This window comes from Sinocyclocheilus grahami, unplaced genomic scaffold (genome assembly GCF_001515645.1).
Source record: "Sinocyclocheilus grahami isolate Dianchi unplaced genomic scaffold, SAMN03320097.WGS_v1.1 scaffold336.1, whole genome shotgun sequence".
NCBI lineage: Eukaryota > Metazoa > Chordata > Actinopteri > Cypriniformes > Cyprinidae > Sinocyclocheilus > Sinocyclocheilus grahami.
Window position 1 is genome coordinate 161,341 of NW_015505515.1, and position 17,054 is coordinate 178,394.

At 38.9% G+C, this 17,054-nt stretch overlaps 1 protein-coding gene across 1 annotated transcript in view; it reads left to right on the forward strand.

The window, feature by feature from the left end:
- Positions 1-1,329: 1,329 nt before the first annotated feature.
- ptch1 (patched 1) overlaps positions 1,330-17,054 on the forward strand; it is a 67,143-nt gene continuing 51,418 nt past the window's right edge. The window contains exons 1-2 of the mRNA XM_016295413.1: positions 1,330-1,834; positions 3,497-3,689. Coding sequence (XP_016150899.1) covers positions 1,667-1,834; positions 3,497-3,689 — 361 coding nt within the window. The 5' untranslated portion in view covers positions 1,330-1,666. The remainder of the gene's footprint in view (positions 1,835-3,496; positions 3,690-17,054) is intronic.

The following is a 17,054-nucleotide window of genomic DNA, read 5'->3' on the forward strand; positions in this document are numbered from 1 at the left end:
TGTAGTGGGAACCATGGCAAACTACAGGACTGTTGGGAGAGATTGAGTGAAACATAGCGCTCAAGACAGATCATATAATCCAGCAGAGGAAGTTAATGACTAATGGTCCAGTTTTTTCCCTTTCTGGAGGAAAATAATATGGCTGTAATAATTTCCTGATAGTGGGGTGAAATAGGAAATGGATTCTTCATAACGATGTATCTTATTTTTGTACTAATGTCAAGGTTTTCCTCCCATAGTCTCTTAAACTGATGACATCACCACCCCAATCATCGTTCAGTGTTTATAGCTGCTTATATTTGTATTATATTGTGTTGAATAATGTGCTTGGTGTTTGTAAGAGATTGAATAATAATGCAAAGGAAAACTAATCATGATGTATTGCAGAGCAGCATTGCGGCTTGGTGCAAGAGATTTTTCATTGTCAATAGTCATAAACTATTTTTGGATGTGTGATATGCATAGTACAAAACCTATGTCATGTTTACACAATACACTTGATGAAAAAGGGCAGCAAGACAAGGAATTCCCATGTTTTGGCACAGACTTGTTCAAAACTGTAACCCACCTGTGCACTATAAAAGACAGCTCTCATTAATTGCATTTTTCCTTTGCCCTGTAGCCAGGAGCCAGTGCTCTCAGAATGGCCAATATCCAAACTGCCCAGCTGGGAATGGGAAAGGGAAGTCAATACAAGTAAAGTACACAATTACTTACAGTTCTTGTCTACAATTTGGCACAGGATGTAAATATAATTGATTGTAACTATTTCATGTATTTTGCATTCTTGTAGCTCAAAGAGTAGAGCAGGACGTTAGCTACACCACAGTTATGGGTTTGATTTAACAGATAAAATTAGGGAATATCTTCAATGAAGTGTTCATCGCTTTGAATAACAGCGTCTGCCAAATGTCAAATTTATGTTTAATGTATTTTTGCTGTATGAAAACAATTTCATTCAAAACGGCTCGTCTGTGCTTTTCTGCTCTTGGAGATTTGTTCTGGCGCTTGGACGCGGCTCGAGTCGGACCCAGCGCTCGGACCCTGCAGAAAGTGGGCTTTGCGTCTTTAAGACTCCCCTGAAGTTTGAGATGCACACACGAGGGCTCGCGGCTTGGGTGGTCTCTCTACTCTGGTGAGCTGTTGCTAAGCAGCTAATAATAGTCGTGTTTGCTGAGTAATTTTTGCCCTTCTGGAACCAATCAGAGCCCAGGAACCCCAGCCCTCTGACAGCCCCGGAGGCGGGATTTCGAGTGGCTTTGCCACGCCCCTCCTCCTCTGTCTCCGAATGGAGAGTGATTTTTTTTCACATCTATTGAATCTCTCAGAGATCGCCTTGTCGCGCGGCCTGAGGAGGGACCACATAGATCACAGAATGCTTCAGCCAGCGAGGGCTCGACGTTTCCACAGCATCCACTTCGCCTTCTGATATCGCGGACTTTCCGGCGGGCGGCGTGAAAGTGGGGAATTGTTGGAGACCTCCAGATTCGCGAAATGTTGGAATGGAAGGCGCAGACTCTGACTCGCCGTCTCAAACAGGAGTATGAAGTGCTTCGCGGATCTGGGATCAACGAGAGACAAACTTGGTTTTCTTCGGATATCACTAAACGCTCGCGGGGAAATACACTAGCGCGGATAACGAGACGCTCGGCGCAGACTTTGCAACATGGCCTCGGCTGTTAATGTGTCCTCCGAGCAGGAAAACAGAGACCCCGATCGGCCGAGGTTAACGCGGAGAAATAGGGGCAACTCTCGGACCGCCGCGGCGGATTTGGAGTATTTGCAGCGGCCGAGCTATTGCGATGCCGCCTTTGCATTGGAGCAGATTTCAGAGGTGCTTTTATGTTTGCCCCGTTCGTTGGGAATGCTCTGACAAAGTGCTCAACTTTAGTGAAGTCGCTAGGTAACGGGATAGCCACGGCACCGATGGGGGTGTCTATGCGGGAAGCAACCTGTAGCCGCTCGAGGGATTCGCTGCGTTAGTTCCCCGCTATGTCCATCTGTCGCGATTCAGTAATTGTAAACGTAACTGTCAGACGAGAAGCTGAGCTCGGAACGTGAAGCGAAGGGTCTAAAGTTTTGTTAGTGATGTTGGCCCTAGCCGACTGATTGAAGCCCCCTCAGATAGGATCTACACTGGGAGTAGTTTTCGTCCCGTACTGCTCAGTGTCGATCCATGTGGCTGCCCTCTTCCGTTCACAAATATTGTCGTAACTCCCTCTGTGATGGCTGCAGCACTTCCCAAATCACTTCACATCGCGTCCCTTCAGCAATGCGACCCACGTGCATCTCCGATATTGCATGGCTTTGGACACTGTAACCTGTTTCCCTGATACGATGTCCAAAGGATGCAATCTGACACATTGCAGCAAGACTCAGATTTAAATTTAGTTTATGTGTGGAACTAGAACCCAATTGAATTAAACTGTTTGAAAGCCGAGAATGGTACAATTAGTATGGCAAGCCGTTTTAACATTTAGTCACTGGAATTAAGTGGTATTTCTTTTTGTTACTAGTAATTATTTAATACTAGGAAGTCATCTTTTTCAGTTTCATTAGTAATAACTATTTGTCAGTTAATAGTCATCATTCTTTTGCTTCTAGTCACAATCCAAAATAATGACAAATAACATTTTTATTGTTATTGGTGGCATTTGCCGTTACATTCTTTGGGAATCTGTTGATCAAACATGATGGTTAATTTTTATCTAGTATATAAACCAGATTTTCTAGCACTTATTTGTAAGACGCCTGAATCTGTCTAATTCTTATAACATTATAAGACTAATTGTGGCTGTTTTAATTGTCATATGTAATTACCAGTCATAATAGCTACTCCATATTTGATTTAAAATCTTACTGGTAAGATTAGGAATCATTCTAGTGTCAACTTGAAGACACACTTGTGTCAAATGAATAGGTACTAATGTCTGTTTAGTACTAGGAAAACTGGAATAGATAGTTGTAACTAAAGAATAAATACTTGCACCTAATGAAGAGTTACAAGTAATACTGGAATAGATGCTAATCTTAAATTGGAGTTGGAGAATTCAAATTTGCCATTGGATACAACAGAACTTGTCACTATTGGGATAGCGACTAATTGCACAGGACTAAGTCTTACTAGTATCTAATACATAGTTATTACTTGTGACACTGAAAAAGTTATTATTGGGTTACTTACTAGTAATAAAAAATAAGCAATTAATATATTTTTGAGGAATAATTGTTAAAATGGCTTGCCACAGAAATAAATAATGCTTGAAAGTGTGGAGAGGCTACTTTTAAGACTTTGAGTCGTGTTGTTTATACATACCTCTAGTTGTTTAATACATTTCAAGAAATTCTTTTCAAAGGAAGAAAGTAGTTTATTCATGATAATATATTATTATTTTCTGGAAATCAGTCGATAAACTATGACTATGCAATGATGGAATTTAGTTTCATCTTTTTAACAAGGTGATGAGTTTAATATTTGCTCTCTCTTGTCTTGTAGGGGAAGGCGACTGGGAGGAAAGCGCCGCTGTGGTTGAGAGCAAAGTTTCAAAGACTTTTGTTTAAACTTGGCTGTTACATACAAAAGAACTGCGGAAAGTTTTTAGTTGTGGGACTTTTAATATTCGGAGCTTTTGCTGTTGGCTTAAGGGCAGCTAATCTGGAGACGGACGTGGAGAAACTCTGGGTAGAAGGTAAGAAGCTGTTTTCCTTCTACTTTAAGCCTTTCTAATACGTTTTCCCCTCAAGTGTAATCTAAAGGCAGACCTGAAGCAGTGGGTGGGGTGGAGGTCTGTCATGTAAGCTGAAGGAATTGTTTATTGTATAGAAATCTGGCAGAAATCCAGATTAAACGTGAAAAGAATGTTTTTCGCTTCGAATTTGCCTCGCGCGCACGAACGCAGTGTGTTTATGGAACACGATAGCGCGCGCGCCGATTGTATCCAAGTTCGATACATCAGTGGGTATATGATTTAGATAGCAATGTGAGTGTTTTTAATACGAATAGCCGCCATTTTGTGAGTGTGTGCGAGTAAGTGTGTGTGTGTCTGCCTCCAGCAGTTGAATCTGATCCGCGCTGCTCACAGAGCCTGTGTGTGGTCCTGTTTTGGACAGCGTTCAACTTTCCAAAAAGATTTGTCTCAGAGTTTCAGCAGGAACCGAGCGAACTGCAGGCAGAAACGTGCACCCAGACCCGACACAGACTACAGCGCACATGCGGCTTGAAGAAAGTTTGAAAGAAAGTTGTTTTATTTTATGAATAAGTCAGTTGTGAGAAGTTGGGGCCGTAGTGTGGGTGGTGATTTGTTTGAAGGGGGAGGGGCAAACAGGCCGTTTTGCGTTGATCTACATTCCTGAAGTTTAAAGAACCTTTGATAGGACCATGGATGATATGAGAGCTTTCCTTTTAGATGGTTTTGCAGTCATTCTTTTTATATTAAGTTATTATAATTGGATGAGCTGGCTTTTAGTGCGTTTTGGACTGTAAATACATGCCATGTTATGTTTATCCAGGGCAGATATTAAAGTCAGTGGTGTGTGGTAGATTTATGAAATCAGGAGACAGTCACCCTTCCTTTTTTCATGTTATATTTCTACATGATGTGCCTTTAAACCAAAAACTGTGTAAACATGAAACACTGTTTACCTTTACACTATAATCGGGCAACTAGTACTGTAATATTTGTGTATTTCTATAAAGTCTCATTTGGGTGTAGATCACCGTTTCAAGTCGAAAGTAGTGATGTTTGAGTGGGTGAGCAGATTATTCTGTAAGGTTTATGAATTCACACCATTTTGACCAATTCAGTGCTATTTGCCAACCTTTTTCGAGCACGATAGGTGGCTGTTGTAATGATAATGTTGTTATAATTGACCGATTGTCAACAGTAATTGACCTATCATAATAAGATACGTCATGTCATGTGACTTTTCCCAGTATTTTTCAGTTAGCCCCCATGAAACAATATTACCTTATAGAAATGAGCGATTTTTACACTAATTGATATTGTTTTTATACTGTTACATAACTGCTAAGTTATTGTCTAATCAGTTTTTTTAAGGAGGCATTGCGTCCCTTGGAGAAAATGTCCTTGATTAGGCACATAAATAAAATGTCTGTTGTTCTTTTGACACGTCTTAACTTTAAATTATAACTAAAAATAGCAAAGAAATATTCATGACTTCACATTTACTCCTTGTAGTTGGCTTTATTTAATTTTGTGTCTGAGGTATATAGGCATTTGTGAGACTGGGCTGAGTGAGTGGGCCTAATGTTTGAGAAAAATATTGAATTTAGAAAAGTATATTCACATAGTGTGTATATTATAGGATATTTAGGTATATTGATATACTACTCTGGTAAAGTATTTGAGGTATTTTTATGTTCCTGCCCATCTAAGGAATTAAATTGAGTTTTTTAAAAAGTTGCGTTTCTGCCTTTTTTAACAGATCTATTCAGAACTAAAGAAGGAAATCGTTTTATTGGCTTTATGATCTCACTGGCCTCTTTTTTTTCCTTTTCTTTTTTTTACTTTACTAATTTGCCCTTGAGCAGACACTTTTTCATCCAATGCAACTTAAATTACACTAGCTGTAGTTCCAGTCCCCCTAGAGCAGCTTAAGTGATTGCTCAAGGCTACTATGGTAATGGAGCAGGTGCAGGGTCTCTGAGTTTTTTTTTTGGTCAACCCTACATGAGTCTCATTTTGGAACCCTTGTGCAGTAGCAGCCTAGATGCTTAAACCTCAGTCTGCCCTTGAGAGAGAAACCTTTGCATTAATGCTGAATATTTCATGGAGTGTCACATCTTTAGTAATATTCTCAGTATAACAGTATAGTCATTTTTGTGTGAACCTTATCACAAACACATCGCTTACCCAGAGCTTTATCCTCTCTGCAGTTTTATCTCTGTTGCTCACTTCCACATTTCCTTTCCAAGAAGTGCAGGAGGTTTGCAGATGAAGTATGACAGTCGGTTGCTGGACACACACTCACTCACACCTCAGTTGTTCCCATGTCGAAGCACATGACAGCTTCCAGATGCAGTAACATTGAGATCTGTTTGTTTAGATTAAACTCCACAGCTGAGGGATAGATTAGTTCTGGTTGGCCAGGTTCTGTGCTGGGAGATGTCGGCCCAGCGTCCATTAGGATGCATGTTTATGTTTCGTTTGGAACAGTCTTTTGCTAGCGACCTCCAAATGACCCTTCGTTGAAGCTCTTGTCTCTTACTCTCCCTTAAGTTCAGCTTGAATGGGATTCAGTGTGATCTCATGTTGGCTTTCATCACTTGCCATTGAGGGCTGTTACGCTCCAACCATTATAATTTGTTTGGTTGCTCTACAGATTTTCAGCATTACATGATTGATGTAGATAATGTTGTCATAGCTTTCCAGACACTGGCTGAATCCTCTCGCTGATCTGATATGAATGTAGCTTTGATGTTTTGTAGGCTAATGTTTGGAGTTGTGGAGATTTGTGGACCTCTAGCAAACTTCTTCAGGTTTGTGCAGAAAGAGTAATACAAATATTTCTATATACTTATTTTATAAATAAATATAGATTAAATGTATATATTTAAATATCAAAAAACATAAATGTATTTTATTTGATTATTTAAAAAAAATCTAAATAATGGCTTCGACTTTGCTGTTATTGTAGATGACCTTTTTTATTGTAGATTAAACGAGTAGCCATCTTTTTTGTTTTCAAAATCACAGGCTCCCAAGTTTTTAAAGAAAATACATGATTTTAAAGGCTATTTGTTGGTATAAGTTCTTGCAAAAACAAAGAATCTTCTGAATGTGTGTTGTGCAAAGAGAGAGAGCAAGAAAAGAAAGCATAAAAAAGCAAAACAGCCAAATTAAACTGAAAAAAATACAAGAAAAAACTAAACAAAAGAAATAATCACAAAAATTTAAGAAACGAACAAGAAAGAAAAAATAAACAAAAAGCAAAGAAACGAACAAGAAAAGAAAAAAAAGAAACAATCAAGAAAGACAGAAAGAAAGAAAGAAAAATTTAAAACAATACGAAAAAGGAAGAAAGAATGAAAGAAAGAAAGAGAAACAATGAATGAATGAAGGAGAAACAATCAAGAAAAACCAACAAAAAGCAAAGAAACAGACAAGAAAAAAGATAAACAAAAGTAATAAATAGACAAAAAGAGACAGAGAAGAAAATAGACAAGTCAAAAGTGTTGTGTTGCATCTGCCCCAGAAACGGCTCGTCTGTGCTTTTTAATACAAATATTTCTATATACTTATTTTATAAATAAATATAGATTAAATGTATATATTTAAATATCAAAAAACATAAATGTATTTTATTTGATTATTTAAAAAAAATCAAAATAATGGCTTCGACTTTGCTGTTATTGTAGATGACCTTTTTTATTGTAGATTAAACGAGTAGCCATCTTTTTTGTTTTCAAAATCACAGGCTCCCAAGTTTTTAAAGAAAATACCAGCACCGCCTGAATTTAATTAAAACAGTTTCACATAAACATTCGCCTTCCCCTCCTGACCGCTTTTGAGAGGGACCGCTTTTGCAGTGAAATCATTGAGATATCAGGGTTTGGGTTGTCCCATTCTCTTGTGTGGGGGGTAGCATGAGCCTCTGGGCCACAAGACTTCGTCCCTTAGGACCTGACGTCATCGAGTGGAGACTCCACTATTTAAAAGCTAATCTGATACTGGCTACATGACCTGGGTGCAGAGTGAGGGGTTCCAGCTAATGCCAATGATGATGAGAGAAGGTTTACTACTACGCTAGCCCTCCTGTGGAAGAGGAGTTGATCGATTTAAAGGTAATAAATGAGTCATTTAACCAGCAAGATATATTTTTGTGCCCCAGCAGGGGGCAGTGTGAATTTATTAGATTGGTGATAAATGTGCAGTTAATCTGGAAGATGTGTAACTTGGGTTATTTTAATCACTTGTTTGTCTTTTTAGTGCAGATTTGATGTTTTTCACTGTGTTTTATGAGTAGAGCCATTCAATTTTCTCTCTTCAGGTGTTTACTCTTTAAGTTCTTTCATTTGACGTGAATTGTAGGATGAAAATGCCTTTGCATTCAACAGGTGTGGACATATTGACAAACCTCCCCTGGTTTCCTAGTGAAACATGAGGACGGTTAAGAGTTAGCGGTGTGGAGGAGTGTATAACCTGCAGTTCATGTTGGGAAGAAGTCCTCTTTTAATATGAAGGAAGTGGCTGAAGAATGTGGCCTCCCCGCATTGTGGTGAAGAGATGGGGATCTAGTGGAATTCTCCGTTTGGATGTGCTCAGGAAGGCTTGGACACACATGGCTGAACTGTAAGGGATATATGTGCAGCCCTGAGGGCTTTAAGGGGTTTGAAGTTTGAACTAGATTTCTTCTTTCTAAGATTGGAGAACTGGGGTCTGTGTGCCTGCCCTAAAACCTTAGTACTTCATGTAAAAACATTGTAGAGATAGCGATAGAATTAATAATTATGATAACAGTTAAAAAGCAACTGTGATAGCTAATATAGATTACATTTAGATGGACTAGATTTCTACATTTTGTGGAAAACTCGCTGCCACAATGCTGGAGTGTTGTTGGGGATTCTCAGTAGTGGTGGGCGATATGAGCAAAAATTCATATCACGATATTTTACACTGTCCACTGTCACCTTATATAACTAGAAAAAGTGAGGGATTGGACATAGACCTGAAAAGTCTTTTTTTATTGTGTCATTGTTTTTCTCAAAAAGTGCAAACATGCAACATGAGGTAGGCCTGTATGAATTAAATTTAATTAAAAATTGTGTGTTTGAGTAGGCCAGTGGTTCCCAAACTTTTTCTGCCGGGCCCCCATTTTGTAGAGAAAAATATTTTCAAGGACCCCCCCACCCCCTCTTTTTTTTAATTATTTTTTTATTTTTTATTTTTTTTGGAAAGTCTCTTATGCTCACCAAGGCTACATTTATTTATTAAAAATACAGTAAACACTGTAATATTGTGAAATATTGTCAATTTAAATGATCTATTTGAATGTTTTAACATATAGGCTACTGTATTCCTGTGATCAAAGCTGAATTTTCAGCATCATTACTCCAGTCTTCAGTGTCACATGATCCTTCAGAAATCATTCTAATATGCTGATTTGCTGCTCAGTAACCATTTCTGATCATTATCAATGTTGTAAACATTTGTGCTGCTTAATATTTTTGAGTAAACTATTTTTTCATGATTCTCTTATGAATATTTGAATTGGTCCTTTGTGTCAGAGCGCTGGAGTTCGTCAGAAATAGAACGCGGCATCAGTTTACTGTCATGGATTTATCGCAACGTGTTGCGCCGCATCCACAGCAGAGAGCATCACTGGATTCTATTTGCTTTTGTCACATCGTGCCGCTCGTGTCTGGGGTAGACACGTTGTTTTGGTATTTGTGTATCTTAAGTATATTCATAATCTGCTTTACGTTTACCTGGCACTGGAAGTCCTTTCACAAACTTGTAACTTACATTATCGACAAGAAAAAAAATGCAGCCTAGACAAATATTTTTGTTGTCGAATAGTCAGTTGATCTAATATGACTTAATTTAAGTGCCTGTAATAATGTGGTTTGACCAGTGTGGCGCTGTAGTGCAAAACTGTAATTCAGCTCTCCCGGATGCAATTCAATAGAAGAAAACATGGCACTTATGAGAATTGGTCGGAGTGCAAACAAAGCCAAATCAGTAGAGTGTAGGAAAGTTTTACAAAACTATAGACAAAAAAATGTCATGTGTAAAAGCCCTGATATACTCACTGCAAAGTTATTTTTCATTCTTCGCTTAGGGGTAAAAATAAGTTTGATATATGCAAACAGCAGTTTACTGTTAGCATGACAAACATGACAGCGGTGAAAAAATAGCAGTTAAGAAAGCATCTGATCATAGTGATATGTTTGCACCAGCTCTGCAATCAGCACTTTAGTCACGTCACAACACATTAATAATACTTTATATAGCATATATATATATATATATAACACTTTATGCAATAGATTGCTTTAAAGTAAGCAGTGGTGATTTTCTCCAATGTGGAGTTACAGTAGTTAATATACAAAATACAAATAAAATACTACATTAACATGATAGTTTGATTTGCATGGATTAATGCTTGATCTGGCTCAGGACTGTTTTCATTCAGTTGTGAATAAAATAGTATTTCCAAAAATAAAACGTCTGATCACTTACCTTCATTTTGTTCCATATCCATATGGCTTGCATAAGGAGATTTAAGGCAGAATGATATATCAGTCAGTTACATTTTTATGCATTTTATTAAATAGTGAATGAGACTGTCTCTCTTTCTGTCATCTCGTTTTGTGTGCCAAATATATTTTTGTATTGTAAAAAATAATTATGGTTGCTAAGTGGATACAGCGACGTTCTAGTCCCATCGAAATCGAGGTCCGAACAAGGTCCCGTTCTCAAATGGAGCTCTATGGGATTTTTGCCTGTTTTCTCCACCAGGTGAAATTTGTATGTCTGATTGCTTAGAAAAGTAAAAGTACCGTGTATTTTAAACAGTCTATGCAAATTGAGGGACCTATTCATTTTGTTAGCACATAAGATGACAGTTTAAAGATGTTTAATGTCACAGTTCCCCAATAAAGATTTGATGGTAGTATTTTGGCAGTTGATTGTACAAAACTCACTGCCACAATGCTAGGGTGGTGTTGTTGAATATGTGGCTGCTAGGGTGTTCTGGGTGGTTGCTAAGTGGATACTGTGAAATTCTGGTTCCTATATGGCTCAAGTGTAGGGATGTTCATTTTGGTTATTTTTCCTAACCGACGCTCGTTAACCGATTGTTAACCGTTAACCATCAAGATTATTTTAAATTAGAATTGAATTAAATTAAAAAGAATAAGTGTCTGTGACTCGTTAAAAAATACTAACATTTGTTTTCCGGGGATTAATTTTACATGTGCAAAAAGCAGCAAACAACAGAACATGAGGATTCATTCCCATGGTCATATCATATCACATCACGCACCTGAAGCTCTTCTACCAGCCGAGAAAAACATAATAAAGCTAGGCTATATATATATATATATATATATAATAAATTAAGAAAATGAAAATAAAAAACTGTTCAACAAGTAGCCTAGAATGCAGAGTTTCGGTTAATTTTTGTGTTGCACGAAAGGAGACAAGACGACAGAAAGCGCCATCCTATTTTTATTTAGGCCTATTTTACAAAAGCACAAAGATTTGTTTTTATCGTGAATGTACACAAATAAAGGCAAACCTTTTACAATTTCGATTATCTTTAGGACTAAGGAGGAGTTGCTTCCACTGTTAGAAGGAAAAAACTGAAGTGATTGCGCTAGCGCCGCATGCGCACACACAGTTAAGCATTGCTACCTTGACAATGCAGCCTGTTCATTATCATAATAAAATACAGTCAGTCAAACATATGGAAAAAAAATATGTAGTAAAAAATATGTAGTAAAATCTGTGCCGTTAAGTGTTATCACCGTACCGCTGTGATGTTATGCAAAACATTTTGTTTTACGTGGATATTGGAACGCGAGTGAAGCCTAGGCTACATAATAAATGCCATTCAAATACATCGCGAATACGAAAACATTTGATTTTGTGTGGAATGAGAGACCCAACGTTGGTTTCAGTTTAGTTTTAGCCTAAATGAATTAGTTTTGGCTTGTCGTTTATATTGCTATAGCTTTTTATATTTTAATTCTTGTTCTTTTCTAAATACTGTTAATTGAAAGGATTTGTTGTGGAGTGAGGGGAACTAAAATAGCTTAGCTATGTTTACAGTGTTTATTATAATGTTTGTAAACATTTCGAGTTGGCATTAGGCCTATTTCTGAATGAAACAATAAAATGTGACTTATACGCAACTTATGTTTTTTCCCCCTAAAAAACTATTTTTTTATACGCATAGCGTATTTGAACCATGCAGCAAACCTTTTTTAATATTTTGATAAATTACTGAAAAAAGAAATAATTAAATTACTTTTTAAACCGTTTAACTGATTGTATTAATCGGTCAAAATTCTTACGGTTGGTTAATCGGTTAAACGGTTAAAAGGAACATCCCTACTCAAGTGCGTTCTCAAATGTAACTATGGGACTTTTGAGCTTTTTTCACCAAGTGGAATTTGTGAGTCTGATCACTTAGAAACACAAAAGTGCACTTCTTCTAAACAATCCACACTATTTGAGGTGCCATTCATGTCTATTGCACAAACGCTGTTGTACGAGGTACATGCAGTTTGTTTAATACTTAGAATTTTTCAAACATACATCTGATTATCATATATTACACTTTCTATAAATCATGATTTCTTCAGCGGCAACCTGGACAGTTTTAAAACTGACGCAAGTGTGGGGAAGACAGATACAAATGGAGCAACTCCCATCCACAACCGGCATCCTGACAGCCCTCCAATTCCTGTGTTTATATTCTGCATACCTCCACTCCGTGTTATTCAAAAAACAGAGACACTGAAATGACAGAAAAGACTTGCACGCTCTCTCTCTCTCTGTCTCTCTCTCTCTCACTCACTTTCTCCGACTCCCCTTCCCCTCTCTTTTCTTCCGAAAGGTTTTGCTGCACTTCAGCCCCGTTCCGCGCTCCTCTCACTGACACCCCCCTCCTCCACCCACCTTCACTTGGGAGTCCAGCCCTGGGATGCCAGATGTATTACAGAGTGAAGCGCAGCAATGTAAACACAGAGTCCTGCCATGGATGCCGGGTGGTCCGGCCCTCCCCCTCTCCACCCTCCCTCTCTCTGTGGCCGAGGGGCGGAGGAGTTCAGCGAAAGAGAGCGAGAGGGGGAGGGGAGCGTAGTAGCTGAAGTGTTATTTGTGTTTTGGCTAGAACGGCCGTTTTTCTGCAATCTGCTGTTTCGGTTAATGCTTCTTACGTATGGGCCAGGATGCTACAAAGTTATACTTCGGCCCACACCTAGACCAGTTTCCATTTAGTTCTTTGGGAATTGATTTGTAAACTTGTGGTGAAAAGGGAAACTTTAAAACATGCTTGATGTAAGCTGCAAGAATTTTTCGCTAATGCGTTTTATTGGCAACCAAAAAGGATTTTTTTATTTTTTTTATTTTTAGCACATAAATATAAGACCATCATGGAAATGATTAGTGCATCTGTTGCAGTTTTTAATTAAAGTATTAGCTAATTTAGATTAGCGGTGGTTATTCCACAAACTCCTGTAATCAGCCAATCAGAAAGCTCTATTCTAGAAAGCCATGTAATAATAAGTGATACATTTATTTAAAAACCCTGGCTAACTGGAAATGTCCCAGTGATATCTTATTTTGCCGAAACTCACCGAATGTTTTGGTAGGTGCACACATAGTACCACCCCCCAAACTTGAGCGTGCACCAACCCACACACACACTTTTGCCCATGCTTTTTGTTGCAGTGCGATCCAGTTCATTTGAATAGTTTTTTCTTAAGGGGAAGGGACTTGAATGAAGCCAGCAACGTGGAAAAATCTACCCATTCAGGCCCCTCTGAATGTACATCTCTGGATTGCAGTAAGCTGTATTTGTAGGCAGCGGACTGCTAAATACATCCATTTTTCGTGGTGCAGATCTGGACAGGTGATTAGCATAATTAGAGGAGAGCTGGCCATACATATGGTAATGCTGTGTGGAGTAAATGGCAGCTGCGATGTAAAATTTGTGTCAGGGGTCGAACAGGCTGCTCGCAGTTTGTTTAATACTTAGAATTTTTCAAACATACATCTGATTATCATATATTACACTTTCTATAAATCATGATTTCTTCAGCGGCAACCTGGACAGTTTTAAAACTGACGCAAGTGTGGGGAAGACAGATACAAATGGAGCAACTCCCATCCACAACCGGCATCCTGACAGCCCTCCAATTCCTGTGTTTATATTCTGCATACCTCCACTCTGTGTTATTCAAAAAACAGAGACACTGAAATGACAGAAAAGACTTGCACGCTCTCTCTCTCTCTGTCTCTCTCTCTCTCACTCACTTTCTCCGACTCCCCTTCCCCTCTCTTTTCTTCCGAAAGGTTTTGCTGCACTTCAGCCCCGTTCCGCGCTCCTCTCACTGACACCCCCCTCCTCCACCCACCTTCACTTGGGAGTCCAGCCCTGGGATGCCAGATGTATTACAGAGTGAAGCGCAGCAATGTAAACACAGAGTCCTGCCATGGATGCCGGGTGGTCCGGCCCTCCCCCTCTCCACCCTCCCTCTCTCTGTGGCCGAGGGGCGGAGGAGTTCAGCGAAAGAGAGCGAGAGGGGGAGGGGAGCGTAGTAGCTGAAGTGTTATTTGTGTTTTGGCTAGAACGGCCGTTTTTCTGCAATCTGCTGTTTCGGTTAATGCTTCTTACGTATGGGCCAGGATGCTACAAAGTTATACTTCGGCCCACACCTAGACCAGTTTCCATTTAGTTCTTTGGGAATGGATTTGTAAACTTGTGGTGAAAAGGGAAACTTTAAAACATGCTTGATGTAAGCTGCAAGAATTTTTCGCTAATGCGTTTTATTGGCAACCAAAAAGGATTTTTTTATTTTTTTTATTTTTTTTATTTTTAGCACATAAATATAAGACCATCATGGAAATGATTAGTGCATCTGTTGCAGTTTTTAATTAAAGTATTAGCTAATTTAGATTAGCGGTGGTTATTCCACAAACTCCTGTAATCAGCCAATCAGAAAGCTCTATTCTAGAAAGCCATGTAATAATAAGTGATACATTTATTTAAAAACCCTGGCTAACTGGAAATGTCCCAGTGATATCTTATTTTGCCGAAACTCACCGAATGTTTTGGTAGGTGCACACATAGTACCACCCCCCAAACTTGAGCGTGCACCAACCCACACACACACTTTTGCCCATGCTTTTTGTTGCAGTGCGATCCAGTTCATTTGAATAGTTTTTTCTTAAGGGGAAGGGACTTGAATGAAGCCAGCAACGTGGAAAAATCTACCCATTCAGGCCCCTCTGAATGTACATCTCTGGATTGCAGTAAGCTGTATTTGTAGGCAGCGGACTGCTAAATACATCCATTTTTCGTGGTGCAGATCTGGACAGGTGATTAGCATAATTAGAGGAGAGCTGGCCATACATATGGTAATGCTGTGTGGAGTAAATGGCAGCTGCGATGTAAAATTTGTGTCAGGGGTCGAACAGGCTGCTCGGGGGCATTGTGCTACAGCTGCGGGTCAGGGACTCTCTTTCCCTCACTTTTTATTTTTCTCTCACTTTTACGTTCCCTCTTTCCCACCATTCGTATCTTCTCTGCGAAAGGCGGAAAAGTGAAGTATGGTGAAGTTAACGTATGGACCCATTACAACTATTTACGGATATGCTACCTATTTGTATCGCTATTAAAATTAGTGTTTAGAAACAGTAACTTATTTTCCCCGGAACCCCCCCGATTTTCTTAGTACGAATGAAACTCATTGGTTTAGATGCGAGAGTGCCAGTTGGTGGTATGTCGAAGCCGTCTGCCATTGACTGGGCTGGTTGCAGTGTGCTGCGGTTTGTTCTTGGAGTTGAGCGGGTTGTGCAAGGGAGAGAGTTCATGCCGCTATGACCCTGTGCAGAAACTTCCGTGCGACCACAGGGGGTCTCTCTGAGTTGGAGTCTAATCCAGCTAATCCTGCCCGCAACACAGTCATAAAAAGTGCCTCCCTGTGCCGGCATTGCCACACACAACCCCTTCCTCCAACCCCCCACCAAAAAAAGCCGCCATAAGCTACACCATCCCATCACGGTGCGACCCCAGCAACCGTTCCTCCCGGCCCTCCAGCCGCGTGATTGGCGTAGTCGGCGGGATGAAGTGGTGGGCGGTAGGGGAGCTTGCGGTAGTGTGGAGTTATGTCATGATCTTGAAGGGGTTGTATGCAGTGGTTTTGGCGGTGGTGGAGGAGTGGGTGGGGTGTTTCTTTTGTACCAAACCCCTCGCACCCCTCTGAAATGGCCACTCAAAAGCCACTCTGCAGCTGAATGGTGAGAATAGTAATGCGCCGCTTGAAAACTCAAGGCATTGGGAAAGTCCTTCCAATAGCTGCTCTCCCTGTTCGTGAAAGGGAGGTTCAAGGGTTAATGTTATGCAACAAACTGAATGGGCCCAGTGGAGGCACCAACACACACTGACATGCACACCAGATTCACTGGCTGCCATGCTGCTCCGCACCCCTTACACACCTGTGGGTTTTAGACAAATATGGAAAATTTTGGTTTTACATTTAAACCAATGTAAATGTTTTTGCTGTCTAAAGTAGCAACATATTAGTTAACGAAAAAGATTATCGGTTGATTTTTTGTGATTTGTTTATAGGTGTCTTAGCTACTGCACCAACTTTCTATTATTTAGCTGTGTTGCCTTTTGTTGTGCTGTGATGAATTTAAGTTAATTCTTATGTTCATAGAGATCATATCCTGAAACAGCTTATTATTGTTGTTTTTGTTATTATTCATAATTTAAATTCATAATGTTGTAATATTAATACTTTTAAATTATTGTAATTATAAATTCTGTTAAAAATGATTACTTTTTATAATAACCTACTTTATTATTATTATTATTATTATTATGTTTTTTAAGGACAGAGTTTTAAGAAGATTATTATTTGTTTCAGATTAATTTAATTTAATTCATTTATTCTATATATATATCTATATATATATATATAATAATTTTTTTGTGAAAAGTGCCCTTATTAACAAATATTTATTTTGAATTTATTTTGAACAATGTATACTGTACATTGTCAAGCATTCTGTCACATTGCGTTAGACAGGACTTGCTATTCAAGAACTGTTTCATGAGTCTTTTAGACTGGTTCATTAAAAAGAATATTATGTTATTAAGAACTCCTTCTCAAGTCCTTATCCTAATGTTTTTTAATTGATTAACGCATATGGTTAAAGTTTGTAGAGCTGAACGATTTTGGAAAATAATGTAATTGCGATTTTTTTTACCAATATTGCGATTGCGATTTAATATGGAATTATTTTTTAAAGCTCTTTATGTTCTGTATTATTCAACAAAGACACGCTATAAATCAT